This window comes from Terrapene carolina, unplaced genomic scaffold, assembly GCF_002925995.2.
Source record: "Terrapene carolina triunguis isolate 2854851 unplaced genomic scaffold, T_m_triunguis-2.0 Scaffold242, whole genome shotgun sequence".
In the NCBI taxonomy this organism is placed as follows: Eukaryota; Metazoa; Chordata; order Testudines; family Emydidae; genus Terrapene; species Terrapene triunguis.
In genome coordinates, this window is record NW_020664593.1 from 533,701 (window position 1) to 550,381 (window position 16,681).

Below are 16,681 nucleotides of genomic sequence, written 5' to 3' on the forward strand. Positions count from 1 at the left end.
ACATCGGATCCCCCAACGCGCATGCGCGGAATGTGTGCATCCTCTGTGGGGGGCTAGTGTAGCGCATGCGTAGCAGCGGGGGCAGGAGGAGCGGAATCAGCGTTGTCTGCTGCTGCCGTTGCCGTGCTTGGCTCTGCTCGGGGGCCTGGGCGGGGGGAGCGGAATGAGCCGTCACCTGGCTCGGCCTCGCGCACGCTGGGCAACCGCCGCCGCCCGCCGGCGACCGTCCTGCCGCCGCGGGGTTTCCGGCGCCCAGTAGTTACCGCCGCGGAGCGGCCCCGGAGCAGCGCCCGGAATCCGCCTGCCCGGCCCCGCGACTCCGGCATGTGGCCCAGTGGGTGCGGGGGGCGCCGGCGCAGCCCGGCCTCTCGCCGCTGAGCCGGTCGCTGCAGGGCCGGGCCGGGGGTGGCTGTGCCGTGACCGAGCGGCCCAGGGCGAGGAGTAAGGGGACGGTGCCTGCTGAGCCGGCTGTGGGGAAGCCAAGGGCGGACGCCCCGGCGGTTGGATCGGCGCACGGCTCGGTGAGAGCTGAAAAGCTCCGGTTTGCCGCTCTCCGGCTGCCCCGGTCCTGGCTGGCGGATATGAGATGATATAAACTCTCCGGTCTGCTGTTAGAGGGACAATGACCACCCCCGCTCTGCTGCCCCTGTCTGGGCGTAGAATCCCCCCCCTGAATCTTGGGACCTCCTCCTTCCCCCACCATAGGGCTACCTTGAGACTGTCCGAAAAATTTATCCTTCTCCTCATTCTTAGTGCCTTCATCACCCTCTGTTTTGGGGCATTCTTCTTCCTCCCGGATTCTTCCAAACACAAACGCTTTGATCTGGGTTTAGAGGATGTGTTAATTCCTCACGTGGATACCAGCAAGGGGGGCAAAAACCTTGGAGGCTACTTGATCCACGGGCAAGGACACGATGAGCACAGGCACAGGTATAATGTATACACATGGTTTTGTTTGTTTCACGTAAGAAAACTGCCTGATCTTGCTGTCATTTGACTTACTATAAGTGGGAATAGGATTTGGTCCGAAGGAAACCTAGTAAAGAGGACTGCGGTTGGCCTACTGTGTAATGTGGTTTTCCTTTTGCCTTTTCCAGGAAAATGTAGCTCTACCTAGATGGCATAATTTTCTTCTGACAAATGTAAAAGTCACGGTTGCTTAATCATGGCTGAAATGGATACTGTAATGTAAGGAGCATAGTGACTTTTGGGTGGGCCCACAAGTGGAGAGTCACCTCATATAGCCTTGCTCTCATGAACGTGAAATATCCATAGTATTTATTCTCTGTATGTCTTTCTGCTTCTGAGTTCTTTGTGCCTCTCCCCATACCTGTCTTCCCCAAGCTGCTACATGTGATGCTGTTTGGGGTCCCTTAGCTCCTGGGCCCTTGTCCACCATGATTCTGTCTCCTTCAGGCTCTCAACCCCTGGCCCTAATTTGTGCTGCTGTTTTGGACAGGTGGCAGTAAGCCAGGTGGTTGCCTTTTCTCCCTGTTTTAGCTTCCTAACTATCTCAGCAGAGCAAGAGAAGTAACGTGAGAGAGAACCTGCAGCTATGAGAACAAACTGAGGTGGCAGCGATTGGGATTTTTCTATTGATGGTCACTAGTGGAGGGGCACCATAATTAAACACTCGAACTGAACTATTAGTACTGACTGGTCCAGGTGGGTTTGGGCTCTCTGCAGCATCAGGTCTTTATGCAGTATGGAGTTGGGTTAGCTCCCAGACATGGATTTTGTAGAAAAACTAGCTTTACAAATAATCAGAAATTTTTTTTATTTTGAAATTTTCAGATGAGTTTTTGAGTACACTTATAAAATAATTCTAATACTAATTTTTTTAGGATTATTATTAACAGTAACAGAATTAAAAAACAAAAACAAAAAACTCTTAAGCTTACAGTGTTTCTTTGGGAGTGGTGTGAAATAGGTTCCCACTTCTGCCTGCGATAAGAGTTCTGTAAAGGTGATTTGTGCCAGCTTTTAAAAAATGGGATTGTCCTTTTTTGTTACTGTGTGGTATATAAAGGCAATCTGAATATTGGGGTATTTCCCACCCTGGTTTGTGCCTTATGTTAAAAATATCAGCAGTGTTAAGCCTGATTATTCTCTGCTATTCATGGAGGACCTGTTAGACATCTTAGAGTGCATTTATTATGATTTCTGATGCCTTACTTGAAAGGGCACAGGTGTTGAATATTTAACAAAGAATTAACTTCTCGAAAATGTTAATTAGCCTCTACTGTTAAATGCTACACAAAACAGTTCTAGACATTGACTAAGCCTCATAATTACATATGTAAGAAGGTTTTACAGGTTGCCAAACCCCTGATGGCAACTAATCATGAACAGGAGCCAGTGTCCCTCTGCTTTGGCTTCAACAGTCTGGGTTATTAGCTGCTAACTGGTGTCAGGAACCCTACCATACCATCTTTGTGGTTTCAACTATTCCTGTCTATGTACTTACCCATATGACTTGCCTGATACCTTGTAGATATACTCTTCTAACACCACTGTAATGGCTGAATCAGTGTACATTTTATTTATAAGGGAAGTACAGAGGAAGCATATAAAGGGAAGGGGAAGATGGATTTGGAGTGGGTATATCAGTAATATCATACAATACACAAGTAACACAGCTCCAGGGTGGATTTCCCTGGATTCATGAGTCCAGTTTATTCCATGCGAATGGGCTCTGTAACGTGGAGGTGCCCATATATTTTGAGTCGTTGCAGGTCTGAAGCTGTTTGAGTTTGGTGAGGTGTTGAGGGTGCTAATTCGCTTGGGGGACTAACCTTTGCAGCAGCAATAGGTGTTCTCAGTGGAAAAAGGCCCAACACGGAGGGAGCTTTCTTGGTGTTTCCAAGACCAGTTGCTCTCTCCTAGAGTAGTTCAGCTAACCCCTTTCTGGGCAAAATAGGCAAACCCCAGGCAGACAGAGACCGCCAGGAGATCACCTGAACTCCCCTCAGGCAGGGCTGTCCTCTCATCCCCAATCCAATTGGCTTCCATCCCACAGGGTTCACCTTATCACAATGCTGAACACACCCCATCTCTCCACACCCCATCTCTCAACTACCTGGCCACAAGCTTGGCTCCCTTTTTTGTCAGACCCATTAACCCAGTTATGCTTACCTTGTGCTGTTTTGTGTCTCGTGATTCTATTGTTTCCCAGTCACCATGATCTTCTAGGACAAACATGATTTGCATTTCTAAAGTAGACAAGCCAAATGAAAAGCTGTGTCACACATTTTTGAATTGCATGATGCCTTCTAGTGGCTGGCCTATAGAAAGGAAAAGAAACTTGCTATTGCTAAAAACTAATAGATTTTTGGCATAGCTTTTGGAGCTAGCTGACCAGGTTGTAGTTCCAGTTCCCTGTGCATGTGATCTCCCCACCCCTTCAACATAGAAGATATCTATCTGAAGACATATAATCAGTTCAGTAGTGATATCACAAAGGAAATTATTATGGTTGTGCCAACTTTGGCTTTATTTGTGGAGTACCTGTAGATAGAGGTAACTTTTCAATTATGTTCAAAGTAGACTTCAGTCAGTCTACACAGGCACTGTCCACACTAGAGAAACTTGGCATGCTAATCCTTGTGTGCCTTAACTTTCGCTCTAAGCACTAAATGCTTCTAGTGATGCACAAGCTTTACAGCCTATTTTTGGATTACATTTGATTTGACATACCAGCATGGACAGGGATCACAAAACTCAGTCATAAGTGATACTTTAAGTATGACTGGGTTGCTGAAGGGACAGAATGTCCCTCATCAGCTGTTATTGCCTCAGTTTGTGTTAGAAATTTGCCCCTTCTGTGGTCAGTTGGAGAGAATCCTCAGGTATCACCTGTACCCTGCTGGAGGTGCTTCAGGATAGCACCAAAGTGCCATGTAGAAAAGGAGAGGATGGGCTCTGTTAACGGGCAGAGAAACAGGTCGAAGAGCTGGGCTATGAGACCCCGGACACAATGAGAATTTATGTAATGACAGATTGATGTTGGAGGCTTGGTGGCTGAGGGAAGAATATTTTGTAAGAATGATGGTGTGCATTCATACTGATCTTGGATATGTAATGCAGTTCTCTACATATGTAATGGAGATTCTTGTTAATCTTTTCCCTCCAGTATGTGAATAACTCACTCAGCAAGTCCTCCAACCTTGCAATCAAATGTTGGGACAGTGCACATTTCTTTCCACCCAGATGGAACCTTGCACAGCCTTTCCATTCAGAGGCAGTCCTTTGATATCAGAGGTGCAAATGATCCTCATTGGTCTTCATGCTTTCTGAGATTGCTTTTCTTTTCCTGGATGGGACCATAAACAAAGACGTTCTTGAAGGTCCTGTTAGTTTGTTTAGAGCTGCAATCTCCTGGGCCCCCTATCTTTATTCCATTAATCAGTTAAAATAGCATCCCCTGCTCACTTGTAATTTTATCCGTGTTTTTGTGAATTATTTGTCTCTGGTCCAGGAGAAGTGTCTTACAAGAATACATTTAGAATCTGAAACAGAACTGTGATTGTACTTTTAGTCTCATTCTTTGGTATTTCAGGAAATGGATGGGCTGTTGCTATGGTTATTAACACTTTTTAATTTCTTGTTCTTCGTTTCAGTGCTACTCAGGCAGGATGGGTGTCTCAAAGTATTCATAGGGTCAAGTTAACTGGATTCACAATGTTGGAAAGGCGCATAAATCTCTGGTCTAGGAAAAGGGGAAGCAGAAAAGACTGCTACTGGACATGTACAGAGACATGAATAGAAACCCTGAACACATGTACAGTTTGAAAAGTGTGTGTGTGGGGAAGCTCGCCTTTTAAGAGACAGGACAAATTCAGAAATCATACGGGACTTCTGGAATGAGACACATGCACGTGAATGATGGCTAGACTATTCCAAATGGAAATCTTTAATGCATGCCTGAGGACTCGGGAAAGAGTGACAGTTGTGTAAACTCAGCAACAAGCTGATCCCCAATACCACAGTTTACAAGTAGCTATCTATTGGGCTGCTCCTTACCAAGTCCTTCAGAGCCATTACAAAGTCGCTTCACTCCTTTACAAGATTGATTTCAATTTTCCTTTCCACAAAATGAGGCATTTTATTAACTCTTTCATTGATATGTCTATTGCCACCTAATAATATAAATGAGTTAACTTGTTTTGATATTGTAGTTGTCTTGTGACCTCTTGTGTTAATTAAATGTCTTGAAGGCCTCTCTAATTTGAACATCAATCATATTCTTATTAAATTCATCAACTGATTCCTCTAAATGCTCCCTCACCAAACTCTTTGCAGTTCGAAAGCTTGTCTTTCACCAGCAGAGGTTAGTCTAATAAAAGATTTTTACCCACCTTGTCTTTCAAAATGACTAAGTCACTACTACAGCAGGAAATATATAAATGTATGCAAATAAGAGTATAATCACACCAGCACAACATCTCAAAGCCACTTCAGAGCAGCAGCTGGCCTATCGCTGTCAACAGTGCAGTCTTTCAGAAACACATTCATATTACAGATTGAGAGTGGGATAATTATTAAAAACAAATGCATTACAAAAGGACAAACCCAGCACCAGTGTGGCATTAAAATTGCAAGTATTGTAAGGGCTCATCTACATGGTGCAGCAACGTGTACTATAGGGAAGTGATTTTGAAAGCTCACTAATGTGTGATAGTGTTAGTGCCTGGGAGGTTGGGGAGTGGTGTGGGATTACAATGTGCTACACAACTCTCCTCTGGGCCTGATCCCCAAAAGATGTGAGTCTGTTACAGTCCTTAGCAGTACAGCCTGGCTTTCTAGCTGAAGCTGTAGAGCCATGCTTTCGGCTATGTAGTCCCTAGTTCACTTCCTGTTCACAGAAGTCAGCATCCTTGTCATATGTCATGCAAAATGTGTCAAGCTGATACTATAACTACTTCATTAGTCACTGAACAGTTATGGGTTAACGGTCATCTTCATCTTTTATTATCCTGAAAAGACACTTCTCCATCTTCTTGCTCACTGTATAGTTATTTGTATTACATTAGCACCTAGAGGCTCCATTGTTCTAGGCACTGTATAAACAAATAAAAATGTTATCAGAAACTTCCAATCTTTTTTAGGTGGTCTAGTAAAATATAATAGCTTATCCATCTCGTGTCTCTATAATCTTTGTTTTGTCCTTTTACCTCTTGTCTAAAACTAAGAAATGGGTAGGGTGATAACACAATCTGTTCATTAGTGTCTCTGAATCTGCCTCTCCATGTTTGTATAGTCAGAAAATGATTTAATTAGCCATGATAAAAGTGGGAAGGCAGGGTCACCTGGGAACACAATGGTCTTTTTGGTGTTCAGCTTTTAAAATTTGACTAATTTTTTTTACTTAAATCAATAGATGGATTGTGTGTACTGAGTTGTGTTACTTGAATCGGTATAACTGTGAAGTGAGCTAATAAACTTAAACTAAATACACCCAAATGACTAAAGGTAGTGACACTTAGAAAGACAAAGGGAAATCAGGATAAAATAGACACATGATTAGAAATGCCCCTTATGTTTACAGTTCTGTTCAGATTCATTAATTTGGAATGTAATTGTTTATGTTCAGAAATTGGTCAGAATGGTTTTCACCTTGCTTGCTTGCATGATTTTATAAAAGAGATATTGCATGTATCTGAGAAACAGGAACCCTTGGTTCATTTTTGTTTTCTTAGGCTGATATTGTTTGTGTGAATGTGAAAATGCACAGCCAAGGTTTGTGATTTCACTCTTAAGAGATTGAGTATGCCTTTTAAGAAAAGGAGGGGATAAAAACTTAGGAATTTTTGAGAGGTCAATTAGGTTCCTATATTTACTGTAATTCTGCTATTCATAGATTTTTTTTTTTTTTTTATTTTAAAGGCTAGAAGGGACCATTAGATCACCCAGTCTGAACTCCAGTATAACACAGGCCACTTACCCCTTTACTGAGCCCAATAACTTGTTTGACTGAAGTATATCTTCCAGAAAGATATCCAGTCTTGTTTTGAAGACATCAAAAGATGGAGAATCCACCAGTTCCTTTGGTAGCTGCAGTTGTTCATCAGTCTCACTATTCAATGTGTACCTTTTTTCTTCTAATTTGAATTTTTTTGGCTTCAGCTTCCAGCCATCGATTCTTGTTGTGCCTTTCTCTGCTATGTCAACCCTTTAGCAGCTGGTATTATTTCCCTGAGAAAGGACTTAATAAAGTCACCTTTCAAAAAAAGAGTGAGCTCTTTAGGTCTCTCACTGTAGGGCAGCCCTTGCATAGTTTTTGTGGCTCTTCTCTGTACCCCGCCAGTTTTTCAAAATTCTTTTTAAAATGTGGACCCCAGAGCTGGCTGCGGTATACCTTACAATATCCTATCCAGAGGTAAAATCATCTCGTTTACTGGTTTTATGTTGAAGATGCTCAGGTACTACAGTGATGGCTGGCAGTATAAAATGTTAAGATGGATCGTGAATTATTTTTTGTAAAGGTCCAAATTTCTTGGTCAAGGTCCAGACTCTAAAGAAAATAATAATAATAATAATAAAAAAATAACATGATGATAAGTAGTAAATAAAAAGGCTTTGGGGTCCATTCAGAAACATCTGGCAGTCCGGATTTGGCCCACTGTCTGCCTATTGATTCCCCCTGCCCTAAGATATACTGATTATAGGCACTAGTGCTGCTGTAAACCCTTGTGCACGGCTTCACTGAAGTCAGTGGGGGGGCATCCTGGTTAGGTAAGTGTTTGCAGGACTAAACCCACAGATTTCTTGGATTAACTCTTACTCATTGGCATAATTTCTTAATATTAAAAATTAATCTTTGTATTCAATATAACAGAAGAACAAGCAGGCAAAATACACATGTACAAATAAGGGAATCTTCATCTTTCCTTGTGACATGAACAAAATGAAACACAGCATTCTTAAAAAAATCATATGGTGAAAGGAATTTCTTGCTATGTTTAAACTGCTGAGTATATAGAAAATAAGATTCAATTGAAAACTGTCATTTCTAAACCAGCTGTTTGTAGTAGTCATTGAAGTGACATAATGTATGACACTAACAGCCTGGGAGACTATGGTATGAGATTAAATTAGTTTCCATCCAGGTTTAGCAGGGTTGCATTGGACCTTTCGGACTTTCAAACTTTAGTTTGTTAAACATCAGTTATAATCATGTTTCTGTTCTGTTGGCTAGGAAAAGTAACTTTACCCATAATTACAGAGACAAGGTGGGTCAGATAATGTCTTTTATTGGATCAACTTTTGTTGGTGAGAGACAGGCTTTTGAGTTTACACACAGCTCTCTAATATCATGGGACTGACACGGCTACAACACTGCATATTTATCCATAACTATCACTTTCAATGCGCGAGATAAGTAGGTGAAGTAATAGTCCAATAAAAGATAACTTCTTTTAATGGAAGGGGACAAGCTTTCAAGCTTCACAGAGCTCTTTCTCAGGTCTGGGGAAGGTAACCAGAGTGTCCAAGCTAAATACAAGGTATGTCAGATTGTTTAGCATTAGGGGTTCACATATGTTGTAGGATACCACTTAATGAAGTGGGGACAATTACAGGTTAGCAGGCAGTAGGGTGTGTTACAAATTGTTGTAGTGAGCTATAAAACCAGTGTCTCTGAGTTTAGTGTCCAGCAGAGTTATGAATTTAAGTTCCCAGACTAGTCTTCTGAATATGTTGTGCAGATTTCCTTTGAGGACGAGGACTGAGGGGTCAGAGATAGCGATTGCTTTGTAAAGAGTGATCACCCGTGGGTGACAGCGTTTTTGTCATTATCATTTTTTCATTCGAGAGCATGGCGACTGTCTGATTTCACCCACATAGTTGTTGCTGGGGCTTATGATGCACTGGATGAAGTACAGCACGTATAGCGATAGGCATGTGTAAGACAGGTGGAACTTGAAAGGTGAGTTGTGGGGTTATTGATTGTTTTGGTGGTGGAGATATGTCTGCAGGTTTTTCATCTGTTCTGGCATGATCTGGTGCCACTTTGAGCTGGTGTGTTCTGGTCTGTGGGGAGCTTGCTTCTGATGATAAGCTTGGTGAGGTCGAGGGGCATGTCTGGGTCAGAAGCAGGGGTTTGGGAAGGATTTTTTTTCAGGATGTGGTCCTTGTCAAGTATGTGTTGTAACGGTTTGATATGTCTTATAGGTTCTAGTGTGGCATGAGAGGTGACAGCTAGGGGTATGTGGTCAGTGGGTTTTTTCTGTATTGACGGTTTTTTCCCAGGGTATTTGTATTCCCATATGCGATCTACTTCTCTGGTGCAGTCCTTGTATAGTGAAGGCATTTTAAGTATGTTTAGTTGTGTATCCCAGACTTTCTCTTGGAGGAGAGTGGATGAATAAAAAAATCCAATTTTTTCCCCCCCCCAAAAAGTTGATAATTTAAATAACTTTTTTAAAAGAATCCTGTTTAAAATGAAATCTGAGTTTAATACAAAATATATTTAGGCTTAAACTACTAATGTCTTAACACATTTAAATAAAAAACAAATATGCTGAAACCATGAGCCTCTATCTCAAACTTTGAGTTATGTGCTGCTTTTCTGCATAAAGATCTCTTCCTCTTCCCCCCTCCCTTCCCCCCCCCCAACCGAATTCTAACTTTTGAGATCAAGTTTTATAAATGTGGCACAACAAATTGTGTACTGTATTAAGGGCTTGATCCTGAGGGGGAGCCGGGGGCTGTGCTATTGGGTGCAAGAGCTTTGCAAAGTCATCACAGGCATTCTGACCTGGCCTCTGACTTCAGGAGACACCATCATGTTTCTTATCAAGACCATCCATTGAGCCCACTGGGTGGTCTTATTCCTATTTTATAGTATCTCCCTATCTGATCTCTTATTGGCTCATTTATCAAATTATGGATATTTGACTCCACCCACCATGGAAATCTACTCTCCAGCTCATGGAAAAACACTGACTTGCCCAACAGTGTTCCCTCTAATTTTTTACATCCGTGTGTGGAATGAGTTTTGTTATGTGCATCTATATGGAGATGATGTGTGACACATCATCTTCATATGGGTGGACATAACAAAATTCATGTGGTGGGGGTGGGGCCGAGGGGTTCAGAGTGTAGGAGGGGGCTCAGGGCTGGGGCAGAGGGTTGGGGCACCGGGGGGAGGTGAGGGCTCTGGCTCGGGGTGCAGGCTCTGGGGTGGGGCTGGGGATGAGGGAGTTTGGGGTGCAGGCTGCCATGGGGCTGGGATGGGGGGAGAGAGGAGTCTCTCCCCTCCCCCCCCCAGCTCTCTCTCACTGCAGCAGCTTGGGGATGGGTGAGAGGCACTTGTCCCCAGCTGTGGCAGCTCTGGCATACCTGGGCCAGGTTGGGCTGGGGGAGGGGCTCCTCTTCCCCTCCACCTGCGCAGCCCTTGAGAGCCTGCTGCGCAGCCATGCAGCTTACAGGGAACGTAGCTGCCCAGTGACTACCAGCTCTTGCTTTTGGATGGTTCTGGAGACTTTAAGTAAATTACTTTTCTCTGCCTTCTTGTGTGTGTACACAGACAGACAGAGATACAAACAAATCCATTAATTTCTCAACTGCCTCTCTCTCTGTCTCTAAACAAATGAGATACTGCAGTGTAAAAAGCATGTGGGTTACAGGAGTAGAAGTCTTGGATTATTGTTAGTTGTTTTGTTTTTCTGGGAGTGGAGAGAGAGGGGTGGGCATAGGGTGGGACTGGGGGAGTTATGTAACAAGGGGAAAGGAGCAGAGCATGCAACCAGAAAGGAGCGACACTGCTGTCAAAGAAGGATACTGTGGGAAGAAGGGACAACAATGTTCAGAGTGCAGCAGTTGATTTCAACATGTGAGGACTGGAGGGAAAAAAACCTGCCATGGCTGCAGGTTGTAAAAGACCCTATTTGGGAATATTTTCAGGAAGTTCCTGTATCTCTGGGTAAAAAAGAAATGTGTCAAATGAAAACAGTGGAACAGAGAGATGCAAGGCTGAATTATCAGCATGAAACAGCCCGAAAAATGCTCTTCAGAAGGCAAAGACTAACGTTGATATGTGGACATGTCTGAACAATCTGGATCAAGAGGTTGGTAAACTTATTTTTGCACCATTCTTATGGACTGCCTGCCATGTTTTACTATGCTAGTAAATGATCATTTAGATTATTCTCCTAAATATGTATTTTGGGTGGATTAATTACTTATGAATTTCAAAATGTTTATGTTCAAAAAAGTATTAATTAAATTTTTACTGTTGCTGGACTTTTGAGATTTTTTTAATTGCTCAATATAATTAAACATCCTAGGTGAATTTCCTATATATAAGTAAAGTTTTATTAGCTTTTATGAATTTTACCATTTAAAGTCCCCCCCCCCCCAAGCTATTTGGTATGTTGCTAGAGATGAGCATTTAAATAGATATAGATCATCCTTATGACTTAATTATTTTCTCTATTAAACTTTGTTTAGAATAAATTATATAGTTTAAACAGTGGTACTAACAGCTGCAATAGGAGGAATCTTTACAATCTCATTTTTAAAGCAGTGCACTGAGTAATACTCACTGAGAGTGACTTTTTTCACCCTTGTGTGTCAGGGTCCATCTTAGCAATAAGGGGTTATGAATATCCATGATTTACAATGTCAGGGTCATCTGCTGGTACCAGCAGCAGTGTTGCAACTAACCATACGTCAGGCAGTAAATTACCTATATCAAAAAAAAACAAAACAGAAAAAACTTTTTTCATTATCCTGTAAAACCACAGATTAGTTCGTAATCAGGACCAGCAAATTCCAGCAAGACTCTATAAATGCAAAGATTGCTTTGTCCATTTATGCAACACATTCTTCCTTTCTTCTTGTCTGGAAAAAAGAGTTGGGGCTGTTGATCTTACAGAAATAATTGATACATCAGGAAATGTACATACAGCAGAATACTTTAAAAATAGCAGTAAAAGCTATAGCAATCTGTTAACAAAAATCTGTCTGCTTTTTCACAGACGATGCTGTAAATGTAGCAAAGATGAGAAGAAATCTAGAGGAAGATAATGAAGGGAACCTGAAACTTATAACACATAGGAGCAGAGCTCATTTCTTGCATCTTTTAGCCAAAGAATTAAATATAAGTTTAGTAGTAAAGGAAAATGTTGTTGAATTTGCAAAATACTTCCGTAACACCACATTGCTCAGGTTGACTGAAGAGAGCAGGATTAATTCTCCTCCAAGAAGTCTGTTGGAGTGGTTGATTGTTTTGAGCTATTTATTAAGAACTAGCCCATTCCGATGAGAATTTGTGAAGAAAATCATGACAATATAGATAGATGGTATCCGAAGTAGTCAACATTGGACTAATGAGAAATGTAGAAGATTGGTTTCAGTATAGTCAGCTTACTTCCATAGCTTTGGACAAACTGCAGAAAGATGGCCGCTATATTGTTGATGCCTCTGAAATTTGGAAAGAACTTTGAGACATTGTTATCCAACAACAAAGTTAAATTGCAGGCAGTAAAGAAGCAGATGGATCAGTCACTTACCTCACCTCATTTTCTTGCCAGTATTCTCAGTCTAGAGTACTAGGGTAGATGCCACACTGATGAAGAAGATGCTGCTATGACATGGGCATCTAATAATAACACTGCTCTACAGCCAAAATGCTTCGGAAATAAATGTAGTCAAACTTTACTAATTCTGGGTCACTGAGAACGAAAATGATGCTTAAAATTGTTGATTGGCTCTGGTTTTCAATATATGCTATTGGGTCAGTATATACGACCCTTGTCTTGGGAATGGTGGAGGATAAGTGAGTTATAAAGGGAAGGGATCTCAATTTAAACCAGAAATGACTAAAATACATCTTTGACTGGATCTATGAATAAATCTGACTGGGTTTGGACAGTACTTGCTTTTTAGGCAAAACAATGAATGATGCAATCTGAAGCTGGTATTGCATCATACATGATATGAATTGCATCGTTATTCCTAGAAGTCATGGATGATGCAATCATAATGAAGCTTACATCACTCTGCTGAACAAATTGCCCTATATCAGCTCTAGAAATCATACAGGGTCGTGCTCTCTTATTTGTCAGTGTTTGATTTTGCAAAGGGACACGTTTCTGTTTAGCCAAAGTGAGCAGAGATGCCTCGTACTTGTGTGAACAGTGCAGATAACTTCTGCTATGTTTGTGGTGAAGTGACTTTTGCATCACAAAAGCGCAGTATAACCACTGTGGTTAAGAAAGCCTATCACCTTTATTTTGGCTGCAAAATTGGAGATCCGGACAAGAGGTGGGCCCCACACACATGCTGCAACACTTGTGCAACAAATCTTGGCCAGTGGTTGAACAGGAAAAGGAAATCTATGCCTTTTGCAGTGCCAATGATTTGGAGAGAGCCAACAGATCATACCAGCAATTGTTACTTCTGCATGGTGCCTCCAGTTGGGAAAGGTGTGTCAAAGAAGAAAAAGTGGACTGTGCATTATCCAAACATTCCATCAGCTATACACCCAGTACCCCACGGAGAAGGACTGCCGGTTCCTGATGCACCAGAATCATTCTCACTTGAGTCAGACGAGGAAGAGGAAGAGGATGAAACTTCTGGACCTGAACCATCAATGTCACAGGACCCACATTTTCTCCCATCCTCCTCCTCTGAACCACACCTCATAACACAAGGTGAACTGAATGACCTTGTCAGGGATTTGGAACTACCCAAGAGTAAGGCAGAGCTGTTGGGCTCCAGACTACAGCAGTGGAATCTCCTGGCAGGTGATGTTAGGGTTTCCATGTTCCGTGACTGTCAAAAGGATCTTGTCCCATTCTTCTTCATGGAAGGTGATCTTGTAGCCTGCAACAACATCGATGGTGTGATGGCAGCCCTCAACATGGTTCACGATCCAGATGAGTGGAGACTGTTCATTGATTCATCGAAGACGAGCCTTAAAGCTGTTTTACTGCATAATGGCAATGTTTTGCCATCAATTCCAGTTGGTCATGCAGTCCATATGAAGGAAACCTATGACAACATGAAACAACTTTTGAGGTGCATAAACTATGACCAACATCAGTGGCAGCTTTGTGGCGATTTGAAGGTTGTTGCTCTCTTGCTTGGTCTGCAGACTGGATACACAAAGTACTGCTGTTTTCTCTGCGAATGGGATAGTCGTGCAAGAGATTCCCACTACATCAAGAAAGATTGGCCACTCCGACAGTCATTGGAGCCTGGGAGGAAAAGTGTTCAGCATCCACCACTTGTTGAATCAAGGAAGGTTTTGTTACCACCCTTACACATCAAGCTGGGTCTGATGAAGAACTTTGTCAAGGCCATTGACAAAACACAAGCAGCTTTCAAGTACCTCCGTGGAAAATTTCCAAGGTTAAGTGAAGCTAAGATAAAGGAAGGTGTCTTTGTTGGTCCTCAGATTCGTGAACTTCTTCGAGATTATACATTTGACCATGCACTGCGTGGCAAGGAAAAGACGGCATGGAAAGCCTTCCAGTTAGTGGCAATAAATTTTCTCGGAAACAACAAGGCAGACAACTACAGGTTGTTGGTGGAAAACCTCCTCAAGGCATACAAAAGCCTTGGTTGCAACATGTCACTAAAAATACATTTTTTGCATTCTCATCTAGATTTTTTTTTCCCACTGAACTGCGGAGCAGTGAGCGACGAGCACGGCGAGCGATTTCACCAGGACATTGCAACAATGGAGAAACACTATCAGGGCAAATGGAGCCCATCAATGCTTGCAGACTATTGCTGGACAGTGACAAGAGATGCTCCATTTAATGAATACAAGAGACAAGCCAAGAAGCGCTGAGTAGACACTGAATAGGACTAAACTATGTACAGAATAGTTTTTTGCCTTTTGTTTCATAATAAATTTTATTTATATAACCCTTTTGCTGATTTTTAAAGTGTTACATAAACAGGACAGGTGAAATATTATCATGTAAAGCAACCATAAACACATGAAAAGACCTAGGTTTACAATTTATGATTAAAACTCTATCTACACAATATACATAGACATAAAATGTAAAAACTTAAATATCTTAAACAGTAGCCAATCGGTTGTTTTAATTGTCATATTTGAATTCAGCACATCAAAATACATAATAAATAGCACATTTTATCTCTGAAGCAGACGACTTCTCAAAAATTGTAGACCAGTGTAACCTATCAATCATGCCAGCCATAATTTTGGGGCTGGGCATGATTTGTTATTTTATAGAAAATCATACCAATGAACTGATGGAGGTCACTAGCTAAGCACCTGGAACCAGAGTTTGTTGAAGTTCTAAATCAGCTTTTGACAGCAGTAGCCTCTTCTGCAGGCACAGATGGACTATTTTCTTCATTTGGACTAATTTATGCAGAGTTGAGAAATCGCTTGGGAATTAGATAAGTTTTCCTGCTTTTTCTTCTATTTCAGTTAATGAATAAAAATGAAGGGGGGGAGGTGTCTTGAAATTTTCTGGTTTGAAAAATTTGAAGGACAGCCTAAATAACTTACGAGATTGTTTCATTTTCTAGAGACTTAGGTGATTAGGAACCACAGTTGCCAACCTTCACGTGATAAGTAAGCACCCCAACTTTCACAATAAGCCAAAAATCTGCGAGTTTGGCATGTCTGTCAGGAACTTAAGCTCCAGTCACTTTCATTTAGGCATATTTGAGAATTTTTCCAGGCTGACCTAAATGATCAGTTTAATTCACTGACTACAGTTAACTCCTCTGTTTAATAAATAATTTAGTTGCAAATGTGAAAAATATTTTGATAAGAATAGTTTGTATCCAAAACGTTTTAAAGTTGTTTAATAAGTAAATTTAAATGCTGTTTTGTGTTTAATTAAATTCATTACTATCCTAATGCAGCTTGACAGAAATCATGAGCAAAAAGATAATTATCTAGTAAATAATACATCATTTGCCATTTTCTGATGTATTAAAATGTATAAGAATCTGAAAATATTAAGATATATAATTGTTTAAATGTATATAGTTATAGTGTACCCTCCAGAGTTGAAAAACTACATACCAAATTTAGCATAAAGGCTCTATTTAGTTGTAAATCAACATGTTTTAATGGTTATATCAACCAACGAGAATGCACCTTTTTCAGAAAATGACTGACATACAAATGGAAAAGTTGATTGAAATAGATTTAAATCAATATTTTCTACTTGCTGATTTAAATCAGTCCACCCGGGTTCAGAGCAAATTCTGTGTATCTGACTACCTGGCAGTGGAAAATAGACTTCTTGGTTTTTTTGGGGTATTTGCTGGATCTGTGGAAATAACTGTGGTGATCTGTGGGTTTCTTGTATATTGTTTTCTGTAGGGTTCCATTGTTGAATTGTGGTGTTCTGGAAGTTGATGCTGGAGTGGGAGTGTTCTAGAGAGAGTTTGATGGATGGTGTGACAGGGTTGAGACTCACCGCTGCGGCGCCTCCTCCTGGTCGTCTTGGGGAACTAATTCGAACCAGTAGAGCACCCTCTTTGGGTGGAGTCCTGCCTGTCGTCTCGCCTTTGCTAGGTGCGCGAACTTGCGTTGCCCCCAACGTACGGCGTCCTCTTCAGGAACACTGCCCTCCGACAGTGTCCCTTTATCCACTCACACCCCCTTCTGGGGGGGGGGGGGGGGTTGGATGACCCACAGTCTTACACCCTCAAGTCCGATCCCCTTGGTCAAGGA

General features: G+C 41.7%; 1 protein-coding gene across 2 annotated transcripts in view; it reads left to right on the plus strand.

Annotated features, from left to right (window-relative positions):
• Positions 1-307: 307 nt before the first annotated feature.
• The window catches only part of MAN1A2 (mannosidase alpha class 1A member 2), a 330,855-nt gene continuing 314,481 nt past the window's right edge, over positions 308-16,681 (plus strand). Inside the window, exon 1 of one of the 2 annotated variants that reach the window (XM_024217756.3) lies at positions 308-930. In XM_024217756.3, coding sequence (XP_024073524.1) covers positions 623-930 — 308 coding nt within the window. In that variant the 5' untranslated portion in view covers positions 308-622. The remainder of the gene's footprint in view (positions 931-16,681) is intronic. The other variant, XM_024217757.2, reaches the window with a different exon arrangement.